Below are 22,075 nucleotides of genomic sequence, written 5' to 3'. Positions count from 1 at the left end.
AAAAAGCTGATATTCTGTGACTACTTATCTTCCCAGAAGTTTACTTTAAAAACAGCTTGAGGGTATATCACTATGCAGACCAAATTAAGAACAGCAAATTCCTGTGTAAGCACTTAAACTCAGTTAACAGAACCATACTGAACCAAAAGGTGTTTAAATGGATTTATGCAGCCACTTTTTTTTCAAAAAGAAATTACTCTTGACATGAGACCTAAAGGTAAATTTATGGATGTCTACTGCTGTAGAATCACTTGCTAGGTGTGGTAATAGAACTGTTCAAGGGACAAAAAATATGTTAAATCATTATAGTAACTCCAGGAATGATAGATACTCTGGCTGAATTTAAAATTAGAGACAAATATACAAAAATACTAGAGCAGTTTAAAATAAAATATATATATATATAAAATATACAATTAGAAGATTTTTGCACTGAAATACATTGTCTAACTACTTTAGCTAAGAGCTCTGACATGCTGAGCTCTTCTTTCATCATCATTTCCTAAGGTTCATACAATTACGCAAAAGCAAAGTTACCTTTTCGGTGGCAGACTAATGCTTCAACACTGGCATGAAGCTTCCTAAGTTGCTGATCCAGATTCTCAAATTGCTGCTGTTTTTCTTCAAACCACTGACAAGAGATGAAAGAGTCAAGCATTACAAATTAGATTACCAACAACATCTCTGGTTCTAAAGAAGCAAATTATCCAGGTGCTGCCAGGGTGGTCAACTGATACAGCTAAAGAATTCAAGCCAATAAGCAAATTAATAACCCATTTTCTACTTCTACAGCTTTAAAATGCAATTGTTGAGGCTCATTAATTCATCTCATTATTCAAGCCGAAAAATCAGCTCTTACTGCATCCGATTCATTCATCTTGATTGTCATTTTGTTGACAGCGTCGGCAGCCTTGTTCACCATCCTCAATATTCCTGCTCCACTCAGAGCCTGGGTGTTAACCGCTCTCGGCAGCTGGAATTGAATGACAAATAAGGGCAAACAGACTGGTTAAAAGGATGGAGGTTTAACTGGGCACAAGGGGGAAAGAAAAGGATATAGTGTTTTCTTTACTCCTGTGTGTTTCAATATAGTGGAATCTAATTTCTCAAATTTACTACTTTTACATTCTCAAGAGGAAAACTTAAAAATATAGACTATTTACTTTTCTTCTACATCTTTACATTTAAATGGAACAAACAACCCACTTGTCCAAAGCTGTTATGAACTAGCCAAGTGTCCTAAATGGCCACCTATATGCTACAATGAACAAACTGCCACTACAAGAACAGAAAAGCTTAGATTTACAACAAATTAGACAAAAGAAATTCTGTGAAATGTTTAATTGTTATGCAAGACATGCACTGCATACTGATAATATAAGGTTGATGATATTTACTTTCCAATATAAGACTATAAATGTACCTCAAGCGTATCAAGAGAACTGTGTTATCTGCTTAGATACTGAGAAATCCTTAGAGTTAAATTAACAAACTTTAAATTTATTGATACGATTATTCAGGCTAGATTGAATATGCTATACAAGGTGGCCCCTATGTCAGACCATTTACCCTTCATGTGGTGTTTCATCTGTCAGCAGCATTGACAAACCCACTGTAAGTTATCTATTGATGCTTTTGTCAGTAGGGAGGCCTCTGTGACTTATTAGTATAACTAAGATACTGACATTAGCCAAAACACAGCTCACTATTCATGGAGTGAAACCACCATGCACATTTATAAAGAGATATTATGTATCTTTAACAATATATTTAATAATGTGAAAGGAACCAGATTAACATTACAGATTAATAAGGACTGAAGTCCTTATTCACAAAATACTTTGCCTGGCCAGAAGCATTGCTAGCAGTTTCACGTTGTCCTACCAATACACCTCAGGCTGAACTCCTAGAGGCAAGAGAGCTGCCTCCAAGACAGTTTAATTCTAGATCTTACTTAACAATTAGTAACATCAGAACTGAAAAGACCAACTCGCTTGAGAAGTCTCTGTACAGCAAACAGCTTTTTGTCACTACCACTCTAAGTTTTACCAGACCCAGAGGCACACCATTATCTAAGTAGCCTCTGCCATTTTGTCCCATGAAGGATATAATCCAATTTGATTTCATATTAATTTAGGGGATTAGCTCTCAGTACAAAGTGAATCTATTGCTTGGTAGGTTATCATATCTAGAAACAAATAAGAGAAGTTAAAAGTACTTAAATACCTCAGAACTTTCCAGGAATTGTCTCAAATCCGGATCCTGTAGCAAGGTTGGGTGTTTTACTGTTCGTTGCAGATACCTATGATTTTAAACATTAAAATATTAGGAAACAGAACAGATTTGATGTGCCTGACTGAACATAATGCAGTGTCATGCACTCCATACCACAACATAACCTATTAAAGGTTGGGCAGTGTTTCATTACACAGTTTGTTTACACCAGAAACTCCTTATGGTAGGACCTGCCATATTTGTATGTTGCACAGTGGTAAAATGATATACTTATTTTCAACAGCTGAGTTAAGACTTCCTCCTTTAATAACATCCAGTTTATGCCAGAAAAAAAAATGAGCTTGTTTAAACATTTTGTGCAGTGGACAGGCTTTTCACAACAGGTAATTCTGGATGATTTATTTTAGAATTATAGGAAATCTTGGACAAGTGACTTGATTATGATCTAGGTATAAACTATTTATATGCTAGACAGACTACAGTCTTCAACCCATTTAGTTCTAAAGGACTTATATACACACAAGTAAAATCCATTGCAACACCTTTTTTTTTTTTTTTTTGCACTTCTGCTTAGATCTCAAGTGTAATTTTTTACCCATCCTCCATTAGGTATGACCACCAGATTCTTATTTTTCTTCCTAAAGAAGGTAAGGACTGCAGTAAAATTATTTTACACATTAGACTGTTCAACTTCCTTCCCTTGTTTCATGTTCAATATGAAGTACAAGTTAAGGTTAATGCGGCAGTATACTGGGGTAGAACCCTTCCCTGACAAAGATACTTGAACAGTATCAGCTGTGTATCAGTGCTAGGTGACAGAGATCCAGTATCTCTTATGCCAAAATTCAGCAAGTCACATCAATGTCATCAATACACATCATCGGAAGGCCATTTTACTTTCAAATGACTGAAGGTCTCTTCACCCGCTTTCCTGCCCAACAGATGATTTGCTATGGAACAAATATATTGCTGTAAGTGCTTCAATTCCTTAATTGCAAAATGTCTACTCAAGCTGATAAAGGTAGTTTTACATACTGAAACTCTGTAATCTCAATTTTAAGCTTGAAACAAGTTAGCTATAATCATTTTTATGAATAGGGCTACAGTTCCTGTTATTAATGGGAATTATTAAATTTCTACACAAAAATTTGACAGCTGTATACAGTCCCTGGAATTCATTTAAGTACAGATCACCAGTGCTCCAATTAGAGACCCCACATAGTATATTACAAGTAATTCTGAGCCTAAAAAAAATTTAGTTAGACACACACATTACCTTTCCAGAGCTGCTCTTCTTTTCTCTACAAATTCAGTAGATGAAGAATCTTCTTTGCCTACTTTAACCTTGGTCATGCCTTGAAGGAAATGGCATCATATTGATTTTATCACAGATAAATCATTAACATAACTGATGTGATTAGAATATAAGGCTCACCTAAGTTTACATATTTAAATCAAATTACAATGAAAAGCACTACATAGGAACATTTAAAAAAATCAACACTGCATGCTGCATGGTTTTGTGGAAGCAGCTCTGTGAAAAAGTCAATTTCCTGTAACATTAATTGTGACTAATAGTGAAGTAAAACTAGGTTAACTTGCATTTATGAAAACAATCGAAATGCCTATCAGAGTCTTACTGGCAACTCATGCTCAGAAAAAGAAAACAGTCAGCCATATAAGGCACAATACAAAAATGTAACTCAGGTTATAGGCCTATTCACTGTTAAGCTTACCACCATTATTTTCATTCCACTGTTTTTTTTTAAGTTCTACAACTAATAGTTTCTTAATTAACTAAGGCAAACTAACAAGTTCTCAGAATTCTGAACTGAAGTGAAAGGAGAATAAAATCAGCTGAGTAAAACGTGTGCAGCTTTACAGTGCTTCTGCCAAGACAACAGTGGCACCCCGTTATTGACATGTCATGGCATGGGAAATACATTCAACCTCAGCAACAGAAGAAGTCTAAAACAGTCAGACTGAAGTCACTATTTCTCATGCTAAAGACCTAAACTTGAGGTGTTTAGCAACCCAAGTCCCATTAAAAACACCATGAAACACTGGATGTTCATAATTATTCTTATTTCCTAAAAAAACAGGAAAGGTTTTATTATACAGTCCAGACATCTGATTTCCAGCTATAGTATATTTCTTATCTCTTCCTTCTGTGCTTCTTCAGCTAGAAGTTCTGAGATTCTAACTATGTACTCACTGATCTGTCAGGTCAACTGTTCTCAAAGTTCCTCACCCAATCTCCCTCCTGGCCTTAGAAGTTTCACACAGTAACCCCTGGAGGACAGAAGCAGCAAAGCCTTACAGGAACAAGAAGGAACCCTTAATCTCTCAGTGAAGCCTTAGTTTTTCCCTTCTCTGCAATATGATGAAAATAAATCTGATATTTTTTTCAAAGGTATTCTACACAGTACACTGTAACTAAATCCATAAATTTGTTCTGCTGCCTACATCTACCCAGCCTGCCTACTCCTACTTACACAAAAAGCTGCTGCTCTGATTAGCTTTACAGACTAAACTACTGAAAAAGAAGTCCTGCCATTGCCTACATATCAAACAACATTTTAGACTCAAATCACTTATTTATAGGAGTAACACAAAAGTCTTCAACAGGCTTTACTGTTTTAAATATTTAGCTATTTTGAAAAAACATCTACTACTTAGAGATCACAAAACTGAAGTTGTTTTAATGCATCAGGCATGTTTCTTAGCTCACAGAGAAAGGATCTGATCCTTCAAGGGATTAATGAAGACTAGCATCACTTAAAAGTGATTTTTTGCATTAAAACTTTGCAAAATTTATGAGAGGTTTTGCATTCACCATGACCAAAAAAAACAAACAGAAGTTTGAGAGAGGTGGATTATGTATGGAGCTCTATATATTGCAGGCACTTGATAACAGCTCAACTTAAATTACACTTTCTTTTAACATCTTTGTTTTGGTAGAATAATGATCTCTTTAAGGGCAACAGCAATGAACCATAGAGAAGAAACACAAGGCCATGCATTAAGACATATCCTTCTAATTATCAACACTGGTCTGAATTAGGAAGAGGCTGCTACATAAATTTCCAATTTAACCCAAACTTTTTGAAAATACAGAATGCAAAGAACATTTAGACCACCTGAGAAGAAGTAAGCAGTATTTATGCAGAAAAGTAATTTGGATTACAGTACTGAAGTGTCACTTTATTGGAAATGCACTTACCTACAATACTTTTTTCTGGAGCTGGAGGCACAATATAACCAATATGCATGTATTTTGTTGCTAATTTGCTGTGCAGGCCAAGGAAATCACTGAATCTTCTTTTAACAGAGAATTCATTTTTGTGGAATATTGAAAGTGATGTCTTAAAAAAAAAATTGTTGTGAATTACTGATTCATCTCAGCTATGATGCAAATATTCACAAATTTTTCTTGCACTAGTTACCTTTGTTGTTACTCTGTATGCCATATAAGCATTCATGCCATCTCCTGTAAGAAAATTAAAATACTTATCCCAGGGCAAGGTATTATAATCCTGCCATACACTTTTTATTCCAAAATATACATTAAATAGATTTCCATTTAGATAGTAAAAACTACTAAAGAAAAACTGAAGAGGAAATAATGTTAAAATCTAAGAATAGTCTCCAAGGAATAAGACAGTCTACCATCTGAAATTCTAGGTTCAAGGAGCTTACCAACTTTCTCTGGGTCTGATACATTGATTTCTATATCAAACAAATCTCCATTTGCTTCCTCTTCAATCTAGGAAAAAGATACACAACATTTAACAAGGTAAGAGGCATCCATTTTATGTATAGGATAAAGATATAGAGGAATATCTGTATGTCTGTAATATCTTCTCTACAAGGATAAGGAAATAGAAGAAGGAGGAGAAAAAGTCAGTATGTTTGACTAATTATAAAACATTTCCAGTCTCCAATGTTAATATACTTTCTAACACTGACTGTAACTGAAACAAAGTTCATATGGTAAATTTGGTAGTGCGAAGTTTGCAGTTGGACTCAATGGTCCTAAAGGTCTTTTCCAAACTAAATAAGCCTGTGATTTCAGTTTTAAGCCCTACTGGAAAAGCTTTTAGTACCGCAGACTTAGGGTCTTAGTTCATGACTTAGTTCACTGTATCACCTACAGTGCCAGCAGACACAGCAGTGGTTCACAAACACTCTCATATGCAACGTTTCTATGTGCTTCTAATCAAAGGAGAGATGTTCCTTTTCATTAATGGTATCTGTCGCAGAACAGTTTGGGAAGGGAGAAGCAACAGATCAAAAATTTTCTGATACTTTGAGTTTTATTCTTCCAGTATTTTGTAATCTTTCATGTACTATACATAAGTTTGATAAAAAAAAGAGATCTTAAGAAACATCATGGCAGAAGGGACAGTGTACCAGGGCTGAAGGGGGCAAAATCAGAATCAAAAGTCATCATGCGGTATCTGAGGAAGCAGGCATGATTGAGTCACAGGTAAGTGTTGTTTGCAAAGTAAGAGAACTCTCCTGAATGAATAGCATTCAGCAATGTCCAGGCTTAGATTGGAGCACCAAACGTAAACAGCAACGTTTAGAATATTATCCTTGGCTGTTTGTTAGCATACAGGATAAGGCTATAAAGTGCTTCTTCAATTACCACGCTATGAACAGCTTCAGAAATACAAGTTGAAACTGTAACATGTTAGTAAGTTATTTTACATTAATAACATTTCTCATGTATCAAGCTCACAGCTTACTCCCACATACATTTTTCAAATACTATTCTGAAGGAACAGAACTTCTTACTCCTCACACTACACACCTACAATATAATCACCTCAGTAGTGAATTCTTACGGTATTTTCGTGAGTCAAATTCACACTAACCTTTTTTTGCAAAATAAAACGGAAAGATGCCATGAGTCAACATTTGGAAGTGGCATTTTAAAAGAACATAAAAAACTTAAAAATCTAAATAAGACATTTCCATAGTTTAGAAGTTTACAGCATACCTCTTCTCTGGATCTATCAAAAATCACAGGGGCTGTTATGCTTTTTGATTCCATTCTGGGAGCTACCAATGTAGTAGGTGTCACAGGAGTGATTGCAGGAGTAGGTTCTGGTGACAGTATTGGATCCCTCTCTGGACTGTCCAACGAAACTTCTTCTGTTGCTTCTAGATAAACATTTTGAGTTAGCAAAAAATTTCCTGTGCAACTCAGATGGATATGCATCGCAAAGACAACAAACATGCACAATAAAGAACGATGATAAAATAAACAGCACCCAGTTGTGCTGGACTTTTTTTTAATACATAGCTATGACCAGACGTGGCATGTGCGCTTCTAGTGTAGAATGGACTAAATTAAGATTAACACTGTTTTTTTTCCTTTTGGTATACTGTGCAGTAAGGTCTTTTACATAGTCACAAGTCACAATTAATTTATTTCTGCACGAGATATTGTGAACACTAATTAATTTTTTTTACCACAGAAGCAGCTCTTTTTCATCACCTGTTTTGCACTCTTAACAACAGCTGATTTGTCATATAAACTGATAACTAAGCAAACCAAACCACATATCAAATGAAGTTGCACAACCACCCCTGACAAAAAGCCCACAAACTCTGAAGTAGCAGTATTAGCAGTTGAGACATCCTGACTAATAAGATTATCTTTAGTCTCTGTTCTCCATTTTCTTTGGGGTGTAAAAGAGCTCTGTCAGTGGGCATCCTTTTCTCCACTCCCCATCACAAGATATTATAGGATACATTATAGGATCCCCCCCCACCCTGAGCCCCCACTCCTGGATGAACAGCACCAGCGCTCTCAATTTGAAATCTTATGTCATATACTATATGGCCTCAATCATTTTGGTCCTGCTCTGGAGTCACTCCCATCTGTCCATGTCTCCCCTGTATTGGATAGCTCAGACCTAGGCTCAGCACTCCAGGTATGGCTTCAGCAGGGCTGAGCTGAGGGGAATGATCAATCCCCTCAACCTGCTTGCACTGCTTTTCCTAATTTCAAATTACAGATTTTCATAGTGTTTTCAAACTAAGCATAGAAGCAAGCACCTCTTTGTATTCTCAATTTTTAACATGAACAAAGAATATCTACAGCTTTTTTTGGAAAGTATTTGTTTTCATAGCATTGCTTTATTCTTACTATTAAATCTTAAAAGAGTGTTTCCTTTCCTCAAATGCCACAGGACAGACACTGCATCTTAAATCAATAAGGAATTTTAATTCAAAACCTAAGATCAGGTGGGAAGTCATGCTGAGGCAGTTGCAAAAGAGCTTTTAGATTGGCAGAACAGCAACATTTCAACAAGGAAGAGGCAGTTCTCTCCTTTGGTGGGTAATAGCATTCAACATGTGTGTTATACAAATGAATATTTCACAGAAACACTTCTCAGAAAAATATGCATATACATATGTAACACAGTATGTTATATATATACGATATAACGTAAAATAGAAAATATTCATGAAAAAAATCACTTCAGTTGCACTTCAGTTCTTCCTTTTGTCTATTACCAGCTATATTCCAGCACGTTGAGGAAACAAACCATTAACCACAACTATATACTTCTCTATATCTTCAAATTTTAGACAAGTTTATAAAACAAGTCATTAAACAATTCAAAGCACACAGATTTCTCACTTTCATTAGCTGAGAACACAATACTCTTATTATAAGTATAACTTCATTAAAAAACTGTGAATTTAATGTAACAACACAGCACTGCTATCAGATTAGACAGAAGCACACGTCTTCTCAAGCGCTCCTCCTTTTCATGCTTGTATCCACATACCCATTAGTACCACAACGTGATCTAGATTGTGCATCAAATGAACTCCAAGCAGGATTAGCAAATTTTTAAAGCTGCTGCCTACTAACTTTTCATTTTTATTTTCCAGAAGGAACTTACCCAGAGAAAATAGTATGTTTGCTTGATAGCAGTAAGTCAGTTATTTTAGGATGAAATGAGAATTTATGCCACCCTCCCTCTTGCTACCTCTAACCCCCAGGTTTGCATGTGGTGTGTATTTTTGTTGGTTTTGGGTTTGAGAGGCTTTGGTGTGCTTGTGTGGGTTTAGTTTGTTTTTTTAAATACTCAGTATCATTATTAGCATAGAAAATGTACTCTAGATGTCTTGTTTTCCAGGGTAGTTCCCAACAGCTTAAATTCTCACTTAAAGAGGCAAGCAACTGCTCTGTCCCACTTTGGGAGGAAAACACTGAGATCCAACACTTTCATGAGCTATGGGAGTTACCAGAACATATTAAGAACTCCCACCAATCTAATGTTATAGACGCTACACATAAATACATACTTTACAGTCCATAAAAAGTATTTGTCAGGGATCACTGTCAAGTTGCTTAGCTCCAAAAGAACATGAAGACATGTCATTCTGCTGTAGGTGAAAACTACGTATGCTTAATTAACATTCTACAGCCAACCACACCAAGTTTCTATCAACACTCAAGCACAGAGCTTAATCTCAGCATTAGACAGAGCTTGCTCCTTTATTTTTCACCAGCAGTTTTTGTCAAACATCATCTTAGAAAATGCAAGTTTGCAATTCCTCCCTAGCAGCTCACTTCAGCCACAAGTTATTTTTACTAGTCACACTTCTAAATGTCAAACCTCTAACATTCTGACATAGCTTGAATGATTAAATTGGCTTATTATCTTTGAAAGTTTGCCCATGTGAACATGTAAATTTGGAAGTAAACTTAAGCAGAAACTGTTATGCAGAACAGGGCACAAGCAACTAAAAAAGGCTTCTCTGGGCATAGCAATATTTCAGAGACTAAACTGAACTGACTGTAAGAGCTAATACACCTAAGTGACAGCCCATGGTCCTTATCGTTTTACCAGAAGTACTAAGCATAACCTTAATGAGAACAAAAATAGTTTTAATATAACAGTAAGACACTAATATGACCACATTCTGACTTCAAAACTCTAGTTTCACATGCTTTTGTGCATTCACTTCTTGCAAAACAAAGCCAGAACTAAACAACCAGCTTCTAAAAAGCAGCAAGGCATTTGCATGAACTCTTCCTGTCAAACATATCACATGACAACAGCCTGACAGACACGATCAGCTACATTTTCTGTTCAGGTGGGCCTGAAGTACACATCTTGTCTGGACCGGAGAATTATCATCTCCTTTTCTCTCTCAAGTCCCAAGAAAAAAAGCTTAGAGGGGAAAAAAGCCCCAAACAACACAAAACCCCACCAAATAAAAAACAACAAAAACCCCACCCAATGAAAACAAACATCACCCCAGTCCCCATCACATTGACTTTTTCCCAGGAGACACAACTAGACACTTCCACAACATGATCCATTCCCAAACACATTTCAGAGCTGAGAAAACAAAATAGCAGCAATCTTTCACCAGACAGAGGAAAGGAAAAATTATCGTTTTCCACTTTTTTGAAGAAGGTGACAGAACACTGATAAAACTTCACAGATCAGTTCACCAGATCATCTGTGCAGTAGGCACAGACAGCTATGGCCTTCACAGGCAGTCCATGGGACATTTGTGCAGGTGTAAACTGAAGTTTGGGTCACTATTTTGGAAGATTAGTTCAATATCTATCTCTTCACTGTACAACAGCAGGTTATTGACAACTAGACTTTAATATATATCTCCAAATTCCTCAAGATACACCTAATACTGCCCCATTTGGAGCACTGACTGTTATGGTCTCTGCATGTAAGAGCCCTACAAGATAAGATAAAGTAATTCTTCTGGCCAAATAATCAACAGAGTGACTTTTATTCTAAGGGTGGAAGTTTTTAAGTGGGTTTAGCAAGACAGTTTGCTTTGTTACAGGAACATAAACCATAATGATGCAACAAAATTTACTGGTCTCCAGTGACAGCAGGAAAACTAATTTCTTCCACTTTTGAAACTCAGTTTTAGTAGTTCAGTTACTAGTTACCAGAGACAAGGTAATGAATATCTATATTACACATATTATCCTGTAGCTGCCACAGAAACATAATAGAAAAGAGGTTTTAAGCATAATCAAAAAAACGAAAATATTTCCCAAGTTCTGTTCTGCATTAAAGCAGTAGAGAAAATTTGTGCTGCTTCACTTCCTTTTCCATTAGATTGCAGTACTTGGTGGAATCATGGAAAAGATTTATTAAGTCTACAATACCTAGAGATGCATACATGTGTTTTACAAGTCTGAAAAACTAGAATTATTTCTGACCCTGAAGAATGGCAATCTCTCCTTTCAGGAGCCTCACACAGGACTTCCTTTACCTGGATTTTAAAGTGTCTAGTAATTCAGTATGAAGGAACAACAGAAGTTACAAAGCTGTGGAGCTTCAGTTTTTTTCCTCTCAACTGTTCCTATAAGCTCTGCCAAGTTAAGATTCTTTGGAATTTCAACATGCCAAAGAAAAAAGCCTGTCGCACTCACTTTTATATTAAGTTCTGCTTTCCTAGAAAGCCAGACTTATGCAACCATGGTGGAAGCAAGAAAATAGGTATCTCATCTTTCTCATGCTGTTTCTATATTTTCTAGCAAAACAGCCCTAAGAAAAACCAAAAAATAGTTACACTTGTAAGTGCACAGCACTGGAACACAAATTCAATGAAGTTTTTCTGAATGACAGTGATACAGAGAAGTTAATGACTTGTGTTCAACTGCATTATACAAACTTCTTGCTTAGAACAGGAAACTGTGAAAAACATCATATTCTATCTCATGCTCCATAAATCACATTTGTTTTTTCCTCTGTTTGAGAGTATTAGACTCACTTTGTATTATAAAGTGAACTTTAAAAGGCCAGTCTCAGCTGAGGTAGGCATGCAGTGTTAGATGCCTTCAGTTCAGTGCTACAAGCATTTGAAACAATGTCCTATACGGCAATAATCACACTCATTAAATCAATTCTGTGTGTTATTCTCACAGAATTCATTTCAGTTAAAACAATCTGTCTGCAACCATTTGTTCCTTCTGTCTGACTCCCCTCAATATTTACTCCAGCCTCTTTTTTTTTTCTTAGTATTATCCAAAGGAGAATTGGTTTTCCTAAAATATCTACTCCAGATGGCTCTATGGTTATAAAAAGCTAGCTTTATATACTGAAGCTAGATAACCAAATTACTGACTAGTACTAGAAAGCTTCATTGCTAAAGCACTGATGGTCTTTAAAAGGCAAAACAAACGCAGAAAAAAGTATTATTACCCCTCTCTTCTTTATTTCTTTTCAAACACTTTCAGAGATGTACTAAACTAGTCAGTACATTCTAACAGTGCCATGAACAAACAACTTCAAATACATGGAAATACAAATTAAGGAAGTTTAGAACAAATGTAATGGGCATGTGTATATATGTACTTATACAAAATAACCAAGAACTAAAGGCTATAAAGTTTCTTTTGGAATGATTACATCAGAAAAAAAATGAAGATGAGACAACTGTATTCAAAGCAGACTGCCAGCTGACTCACTCAGTATGTAGTAATAGGGAAAATGCTATTATTGAGATGCAACATTCAGAACCATCTTTTGATACAAATAATATATTCTAAATACTAAACCCCTTTTTTTGAATAGTTAATGTTCCTACACTTGTAATTGACTGCAACAACAACCCATGTTAAGATAGCTGAAAACCAACACCAAAGTAGCAATTGATTTATGAAGGTTTAGAAAATGTTGTCTATTAACACATTACTTATCTGAATTTTTATATGTCTTTCTCTAAAGCATGCAATACTGTCAACTGTCAGAGACACAACCATGCATGAGTGAAATGATAGGACTGGTCCCATGTGCCAGGTTGTTTGTTACCATTTCATTAAAACAAGAGTATTAAGAAGGAAATACTTGCAATACAATCTGAATTATCTCTCTCTACAACTGGAAAAAAGACTGGAACAGCTTATGCATGATTACTAAGTAGAAAAAAGAAAGCACCTTAAGTCATTCATTTCCATGCACACAGATTTGAACATTCTGAATCACAAAATGATAAATACTACTATTGCTATCAGCAGAACATATTAGTGACCAGCTAAAAACACCCACACTATGCACTGACAGTACACACCAATGAGAAACTTCTATACAAACTTAACTAACGTATCACAAGAAAAAGCCTGTACAACACTGTCAAAATACTTCCAAGGTTTCAACCCTCCCTCTCAGAAGAGCACATTTCTTTCAGTCCAAGGGTGAAAGGTTTTGTACAGGCACACTAGAAGAAAATGGTCATTACCAGCAAAGAGGTCCTCTCTGTCACCATCCAGCATGATTTCTGCTGGCTTTGGACCATTGGAGTTTGTGCTGAGGTCTTCTGCAGGAAGACTTGCAGGCTCTGGAGACGAAGGACTAGACTGTTTAAAAAAAGAGAAAAGTTAAATAATTAGAAGAGAACCAGTTGGCATGCGTCAGTATATAAGAATTATTGCAACATTCTTTCATTGCAAAGAAACAAAAGAAGATGTACAGAAAGGAAACCCTGTCAGCTATTTCCATTTCCCACTCCTAGCACAGCAACAATGAATAAAAGATATGAGCTAGTCAACAGCTCTTTTAATACCTTTGTTTGAGAGAAAAAAAAAGTCAACAGTTTCTTCAGGTTTAATTAACATGGAACAAAAGCTGCTACAGAACTATCTAGAGTAAGTTTACTAATAATGTCAAATGTAATTTGATTATTAAATACCTCCTTGAAAGGATTGGATTTAAATCTGGATTTGTACATAGCAAAAAAATCAGTGAAGAAATTTCCAAGTGCTCTACACCAGTTTTTCAGATTGAAAGGAAAGCATTAATGCCATCCAAATAATTCAAGGCTGCTTGGAGCTGTAAGAAATTTTGATAGTTCTGCAACAGGATTACTGCCACAGAGGATCACACTGTACTGCACACAGAAGCTAGGCTTGCCACAGTTAAAATTTTTTAATTCACTGAAGACTAGAATTTGCCCCGTTGAAGACACTCAGGAAAACTAAAGCAATATTGAAGTTGGGCCACCAAATGAATAGCTCGCTTACAAAATAAATACATAATTGAAGATCAGTGTTTCAGTCAGAAAAGTCTTTCTTGAATAAGTATCAACTGTGTTTACACCTGTAGTACTAGAAAATTTGCAAAACTCACTTCTCGGAACTTCATCCAGGATAACTAGCTTATGAGCTTTCAGCAATAGCATATTTATTCATGGATGCATGCATGTATTCAAAAGATATTAGATGTTTAAGGCTACACTTCAAAGAACATCACACACTACAAAAGATTTTTTAAAAGACTTGAAAATACTGAAAAGTCACTGAAAAAGTCTGTCCAGATTGTATTTTCACATTCATAAATGTAGCAGAGGCAAGAGCTCTAACAGAGAGACCCTCCTTACAACTGGCTACCCTCCTTACAATTGGCTTTCTTCCTTCTCTTCCCCTCTTTATGCAGTGACCATGATGTTACACAGTCTGGAATATCCCTTTGCTCAGCTGGGGTCACCTGTCCCAGCTGTGTCTCCTCCCAACCTCCCAGACATCCCCAACTCCCACACCAGGATGGCAGCATGAACAGCAGAAAAGGCCTTGGCTCTGTATAAGTCCTGCTCAGCAATAACAAACACACCTCCATATTATCAGCCCTGTGTGCAGCACAAATCCTAAACAAAGTCTCATGACAGCCACTGTGAAGAAAATTAACTCTACCCCAGCTAAAATCAGCAGAACCAGATTTTGGTTGCAAAAAGGAACTGATCCATTCAAATGACGGAAGAGATCATATGTCCTTCCCTTTGTCAAAAGCTGCCACTCTCTGAAAAGCCCACATACAACATGGGGAAACTGGAAACAAACCAAAGGGATGAATAATAAAAGGAGTAGTCTCTCAAGCTCTTGGTTGGATATTGCCCTAGAGCCTGCAAAGAACATCAAAGAAGAAATGCTTAGAAACTGTATGTAGCTAGTAGATTTTATTACCTTGTAAGGAACCAATCCACTAGTCACAAGAACACTTCTCATCTCATACTAAATGAATGCTAAAATGACCCACAGGAAATAAATTGCTCTGGGGTAATAAAGGTGTATTTGTCCACTCTGCTAAGACTCTGTGAAGTATTGTAAGGAGATAAAACTCTTTAAGTTGTATTACAAGACTTTCTGTAAAAGACTTTTTTAATAATTCTGATTAAATGAGCTAGGAAATGCAAGAAAACCACAGCACTTGACATACTTCAGTATTTTACAACTGAGAGCATATATGTGTTACACATAATAGCCAAAGGCTTTAAGGAATTTCAGAACTCAGAAGTAGCATATTTCAGAAGAAATGGTCTGTCTCCCCAGCCATTGCTGTGTAGAGTTGCAAGTTCAAGACCTTGTACTCCACCTAGAACAGCAGAGCATGGAAATGCTTGATTTCTCAATGCTTGAGGTTCAAGAAGTTTAGTCAGCAAAAACCATTCGTCACAGAAACATCATTCCAAACCAGTTTTGCTGCTATTCAGTTTTGAACAGCAACCTATTTACATTTTGATAGACTGGAGGTTTGGGACACAGTGGGAGTCCCATACAGCCACAGATGCAGAGTGCACATATGTTCATGCCTGTCAAGTGACTGCCATGAAAAACAGCTCTAATACAGCCAGTCACAGGGAACAAAAGCCTTTCTGAACCCTTGTTGCACATCAGCAGAGAGCTTTCTGCTTTATCACTTAATTGTGCCCTTGATTAATGAATAGTGGGAAAGAGCCCTTGGAGAATACTCACCTTCAAGCTATTCCCTCAGTCTTAGTTTTATCTGAGGTAGTTATTTTGGTTACTAATGGTTATTTTTGACTATACCTGGCTTCTAATCAGAAAATTAAATTCTATCAGACATAAAATTCACTTTGAACACTTAAACGTGATCAACCCATGGCAAATATCTGCATGCCTGAAGTTACAAGTTAACCAAAGGTCAATAAAGAGCTATTCTCACTTTTAAGAAACAGATTCCTCTAGGAATGCCTATAAATACATGCCAGTGAGTCTCTTTCTGTTACTGAGCTGGGAAAGATCCTGTCCAAAGGCACGGTTAAAGAAAGCCAGTATTTCTGTACTAGATATGAGGCTTCACAGCTGTAGTTAGTTGAGCAGTTACAGACAGCTTTCTCCAAATTCCACATGAGAATACTTGAAGAAGGCAAGGACTCAAGCAGACTTTATGGGCACCTCAGAAAGCACTGTGCTCAGCAAAGCTATGGGGAAGAAGTAGAACAGAGAGGATGTTTGGAGTTACAGCATCTGTCTGACTAAGTCACCATTAGACTTCTCTCTTCCTGGAGATGGCTGAACATGGGCCTGCCCACAGAAGGGGTGAATAAACTCATTACATTGCTTGCATATGCAGCTCTTACTCTATCCATTAAATTCTCTTTATCTCTACCAATCTTCTCCTTTCTACCCTTGCAATTCTTCTCTCCCATGTCAGGGGGAGTCATGAATGCCAGATGAAACAAAATTCAACAAGCTGACAGGTGAATAAGGTACCTACTGGTTTATTAACCTTTCTGTGGCTCTTTGGTCCTTTTAAAAAGCTGTGTTCTCAAAAAAGATAAATGAAGGATAGGGTTAAATATATTCACAAACAGTTGTGACTTTATATGAAAAAGACAATGGGTAAAAGATTCTTAAAATTATTCATGGTCTGAACACTGCATCAGCTTGTTTAAGAGTTTTGCAATCAAGTTTTGCAATTAATTTCTTCTCTTCAAAATGGACATGGTCTTCAGGGAACTACAAAAACCCAGCCCTGATGTATCAAAAACTAGAGTCAGTAATTTCTAATAATCTGATTATTTTGCACAGCCAGTGCTAATCAGCCTCTCAAAACCAAACCAAAACAAAAAAAAAAAACCACCCATGCATGCAAACAACATATTAAACTATTCCAGTTACAGTCTTCTATGGATGAGAGTTAGAAGACAGGACCCCAACTTAGAGTTTTTGTCTCTACAAAGTACAGCTAAAATGGCTGATTAAAATGGTTGTCAAAGAAGTTAGTGCAGTGAAAATCTCTGTATCACACAAGAAATGGAAGATGAGACTAACAAAAACCTCATGGCCCAGACAGAGACAAACAGCATAGCTGTTTAGAAAGTTTAAACTTACTTGATGCCAAGGATTCACAAAATGTCACAAACACATCCATTTCCTGAAATATACATGGCTGTGAAATTTCTAAACTAGTCCTGAGCTGAAAGTTTGGTGAAGCCTCCAATAACCAACATACTCAACGGCCAGGATATCTGTGCATGCAGGACAGTCAGAATCCTACCTCATTTTTCTTGAAAACAAGTATATGGTAAGATTCCAAGTTACAGTGTTTATAAAAAACTCAATTTTCTGTTATTTAATTGCTCATTACATGTGGAGGCAATAACCAAGTGTTTTACAGCTCTGACTTATGGAGACATGAACAAGATCTTGTATTTTCTGCTGGCTGAAATTATAGCTCCAGACGTTTGGACATCCTCTCTTCTCCTAATAGCAGGGTACCCTGCAAACTAGTTCAAGCTCTTGCATGAACCCCTCCTAGCCTCCTTCAGTCAAAACACAGTAGGGTGACAAAAGGTGGTTATCATAATACTCTAGTTATTCAGGTTAGCCCAGCTCATTGTCTGAAATGGGGTTACAGAAGTTCACAAATCATGGTGTGGGCAGAGCAAATAGACTCAACAGTAGAATAGTATCATTTCCTGCAGAAAGGAAGAGGACACAAGCAGCCACATGGGAATGAATTTCCACATGCTTCCATTACAGCCTGGATTTAACATGAAGCAACAAGACACACATTTTCAGCAGAATTACATGAATTAATCTTGGATACAGACTTTGCTTTCTGCAAAGGTACAGTAGAGTACTGAAGAACTTAGTGGTTTTGTCTGATATATTCCACTGGGATCTTTGCTGCCTCCTCAGTAATGGCCACTGTTAAACTGAATGGATATTATAAAGCCATCTGGACTTCTGTAGCTATCTAGCGTTTTGCCTTATGTGCAAAAACCAAATGCACATTGCAGATCTTTGACATGAACTGATCAACTGGCAATGAGATGATTACATACCCTACCCCAAATGACAGTCTTTGATAAATTACCACATCTACTGCTTACTGATTGTTTTCAAGCTCCTCCACGTATTTTTCCATTACAAAAAAAAAAAAAAAAACCCCAAAAAAAACCCAAACCAAAACTAAAAACAACAAATAGGAGTATGGGAATATAAACACTGTTTAAATGAGTAGGTGGCAGCCTGGGCTCCTGTGTTCACATGGCACCTGCTTCACAAAAGATAGACTGGCAATACAGAAATGAGTGAGAAGCTTAGGGAAGATGAAATAAGAAATGGTGCAACATACAAACAAGGAAGGTGAAAGAAACACAGACTGGTGCATGGAGAAGAAGGCAGAAATGATAACAAGAAAGTAACAGTGAACATACCATCTTTTCAGAAAATCTAAAATACATCTTACATACATTTAACAAAATTTGACCTTCATACAGTTGTTTGTGGACCCTTGTAATGGCAGCAGAGAACACAGACAGCAAATTACCAGTTTGTTAATTACAAACTTATAACAGGGAATAATTCTTCTCATGGCACAGCTAACTTCCAGATCTTGTTGTGCAAATCACAGAAAAAAGGGGGCAAAGGGGGCAGGAACGGAAGAGGGAAAGGAAGCGGGAAAGGACCAACAAACAGACAAACAAATCCCAAACACAAACCCAACAAAACTCACAAAAATCCGTGCACTTGAAAATTTAGCAAGCAGATAAATCTACCTAGGCCTCAAGAAGGCATTGAGTTACAAAAACCTGATACCTAGGAGAGCACTGCAGAGGACTATCAGCACATCTATATAATAACCAGCAATATTATTCACATGGAATTCACCACTGATTATCAGTGTAAATGCAATTTTGGCTTAAACCATTTACATGATCATCCTGGCTGCTCTCACTAAAGAAAGTTACTCTGGCAGCTAAAGGGAAACCTCTCAGTTACCATGAATTTAAGACAGGCAGTTGTCCAGACTCACAATACAGTTGGCACAACGAAAACAAAATCATTCTACTATGCTTAGGCACTGTGGATATCTGGCAAGGAAATGCGCATCCCATCAGCTCAGACAAGCTGCTGCCCAACCTGGTTCCCAGTTAATAGATGTCCTAAGATCACAGAAAGGAAGAGTTCTCATTCTCTGCCACACAGCAAATTTTTAAGTCGTAAAATGTGTTTCCACTGCACCCTAGAAATCCGAGGTGTTACAGCTCATTGTGACCTTCCTAATATTTTATTTTCTACAATTGAGAGGGTTCAATCCAAGACATTAACTTTTTTAGTACATTCACAAAGCAAGTTAAAACTCCATTTTCTTTTTCTTCACATCAGAGAATTCAACTTGAAATAAACAGCCAGTGAAGTCACTAAGCCTCTCTGTATTTAAATACTACATGTTCATAATATACACTAAATGTATATTTTGTCAAAAGAAACTTAGTGTGTGTTTTCTAAATGGAGACTTTGTTAAAATGGAGGCTATTGGAAAGACCTCTTAGAAACCTTACAGCTTTTCCACTGCACAACCAAATTATAGGCAGGAAAGGAGCACTACACATTTTGTTAGCTGCAAAGAGAATGAAAGCAAGATAAAATAGGAAAGGACTGAAATTAATCATGCTAAAAGCAAATTGACAGCTCCAAGATAAGCCAGCTGGGAACCCTTTCAAAGTACCAAAGCCTTCATGTAAGTTGGCTTTGGACCTCAGTGTCTCTTGCCACACTTCCCTCTGGTATCAGCAAACAAATACATGATTAACTACAAAAAGCATGACACCATTCTGTTGCTACTATACAACCTCCACTGCCATTTATAATCAGTTCCTTCATGAATATTTACCAGAATAAAGTAACACTCAAGACAAAAGTTTAACTAGGCCCACATCATGAGATAATCATTCTTCTCTGTACTATGGTACTCCACACACTAAATCCATCAATCTGTGTTCAAGCTAGTAAGTTCAAAGTAAATTTTCATTACCTCTTCCTTCCAAATTTGCAGGAAAAGTCACAAGATTAAGGCACTGTCCTAAATGCTGATGTCAAATAAAGCTTAACTGACACAGCTTTTAAAAGCTTCTCTTTAAGCAAAGAGGCTTCCCCTTTCTACTTAGAGACTCTCTTCCAAAGAGACTGTGTACATAAACAAAGCAGCACAGCAGAACTGTCAGCCAAAACAACTGATACAAAGCCCATTTCTTTGCCAGTGTTTGCAGTTAGAGGAATTTCAGTAACTTTTTTATCTCATTGTAATCGTGATTTGGACACTAAATCTTATCTCCTGCAGCTTTAATTCTAAACCACATCAATAAAGACCTTGTTTATGTTACACTGCAGTCTTTCTCAGTGCACTGAACAAGACTCCAGTAATACACACTGTGTCAAACAGAGATGCACAGAAGTCTACTCATGCAATTCTTGTCAACTGCAGGTTCACATCATTTCTTATTCCTTCAGTGCATTTTTTCCACAGATCTTTTTCTACCAATGAACAGATTATGCATCTATAAAAAGAAAGAAAAAAAGAAAGTGGCTTGAGAAAAGGCAAGTGACTTTAAAATACATTTAAAAGCCCCTTGTATACCGCAGGGTTTTTGTTAAGGACAGGCAACAGCCAGAGCAAAAACAAAGACACACGCACCGATCCTATTTCTGTAAAGGTCAGGGACAGAACACTCTTCAGGAAAAGCAGAACAGAACAATTTGCTTTTTAAATGGGCATCTGTGTACAGGAAGAACAAAGTTCTTCCAGAAGATACTGGCAAAACACAGAGGTGGAACGTGACCACAACAACTTGCCAAGAAAGGCTCCCACTACAAGGAATGAACACATAAGCATTTCTCATGTCTCCTCGTGCTTCTCTCCCAGCAGGTCCCAGCAGCCGCCGCAGCCCAGCACTGCCTCGGCTCCCGGGGAAGACACCTCGGAGAGAAATAAGTTTCTGCAAGATTTGTTAACTGGAATGGGGTGAACCACGGAAAGAGGCCAAAGAAAGAAAATGGGTCGTTATTAATCCACTCAAACTCTAAGCTGGTGTCATACACACATATATACACACACACATACACACACCCCCCCCCTCAGCGAAACTGGAAAGATGGGAATATTTCCCCGGCACAAGAACAGGGTAAGGAAAGCGAAAACGGAGGTACTTGGAGAAAAGAGTTTTGGGCTTCTCTTGGCAGCAAAAACGCCCTGCCCGGGGAACTGAAGCGGAGGCGGGCGGTGGGGCCGCGGGCGGGTCGGCAGGGGCTGCGGCGGAGCGGGGCCAGGGCAGCAGCGAGGGGAGCCAGGGCAGGAGCCAGGGGGGCCAGGGCAGGAGCCAGGGGGGCCAGGGCAGGAGCCAGGGGGGCCAGGGCAGGAGCCAGGGGGGCCAGGGCAGGAGCCAGGGGAGCCAGGGCAGGAGCGAAGTACCGGCGACCTGACGGGGAGGGGAGGGAACGGAACGGGAGAGTAGGGCCTGTCGGGCGCCGGGCCGGCCATAGGGCGCGGGGCCTGCGGCGCCGGGTGGGCTCTCCTCACCTCCAGGGTGGACACAGTGCTGGTGAAGAGATCCTCGCCGTCCTCAAGCTCCTCGAGGTCGGCGGGCCGCGTCTCCCCCAGCGGCGGCGGCTCCCGCTCCGCCGCCATCTTCCCCTCCGGCCCGGCCCCCGCGCTCACGTGACCGCCCCTCAGCCCCGCCGGCACGTGACCGAGGGGGCCAGCCGGGGCGGGGCGGGGCGGGGCAGCGCCGGGTTCCCGCCCTT

The 22,075-nt window shown here is 38.1% G+C and overlaps 1 protein-coding gene across 2 annotated transcripts in view; it reads right to left on the bottom strand.

Moving 5' to 3' along the window:
- SNX2 (sorting nexin 2) overlaps positions 1-22,010 on the bottom strand; it is a 28,740-nt gene extending 6,730 nt beyond the window's left edge. Inside the window, exons 1-11 of one of the 2 annotated variants that reach the window (XM_085043208.1) lie at positions 21,852-21,995; positions 20,706-20,832; positions 13,489-13,606; positions 7,241-7,404; positions 5,935-6,001; positions 5,682-5,725; positions 5,459-5,600; positions 3,512-3,590; positions 2,227-2,302; positions 860-973; positions 538-631 (exon numbers count right to left, since the gene is read on the bottom strand). In XM_085043208.1, the coding sequence (XP_084899334.1) occupies positions 538-631; positions 860-973; positions 2,227-2,302; positions 3,512-3,590; positions 5,459-5,600; positions 5,682-5,725; positions 5,935-6,001; positions 7,241-7,404; positions 13,489-13,522 (814 nt within the window). In that variant the 5' untranslated portion in view covers positions 13,523-13,606; positions 20,706-20,832; positions 21,852-21,995. Of the gene's footprint in view, positions 1-537; positions 632-859; positions 974-2,226; positions 2,303-3,511; positions 3,591-5,458; positions 5,601-5,681; positions 5,726-5,934; positions 6,002-7,240; positions 7,405-13,488; positions 13,607-20,705; positions 20,833-21,851 lie in introns of both variants that reach the window. The other variant, XM_085043207.1, reaches the window with a different exon arrangement.
- Between the last annotated feature and the right edge of the window lie 65 nt (positions 22,011-22,075).

The sequence above is a fragment of the Lichenostomus cassidix genome, chromosome Z (assembly GCF_008360975.1).
Source record: "Lichenostomus cassidix isolate B80296 chromosome Z, HeHo_3.0, whole genome shotgun sequence".
Classification (NCBI taxonomy): Eukaryota; Metazoa; Chordata; class Aves; order Passeriformes; family Meliphagidae; genus Lichenostomus; species Lichenostomus cassidix.
This window is presented reverse-complemented; position numbering and strand designations above follow the sequence as displayed.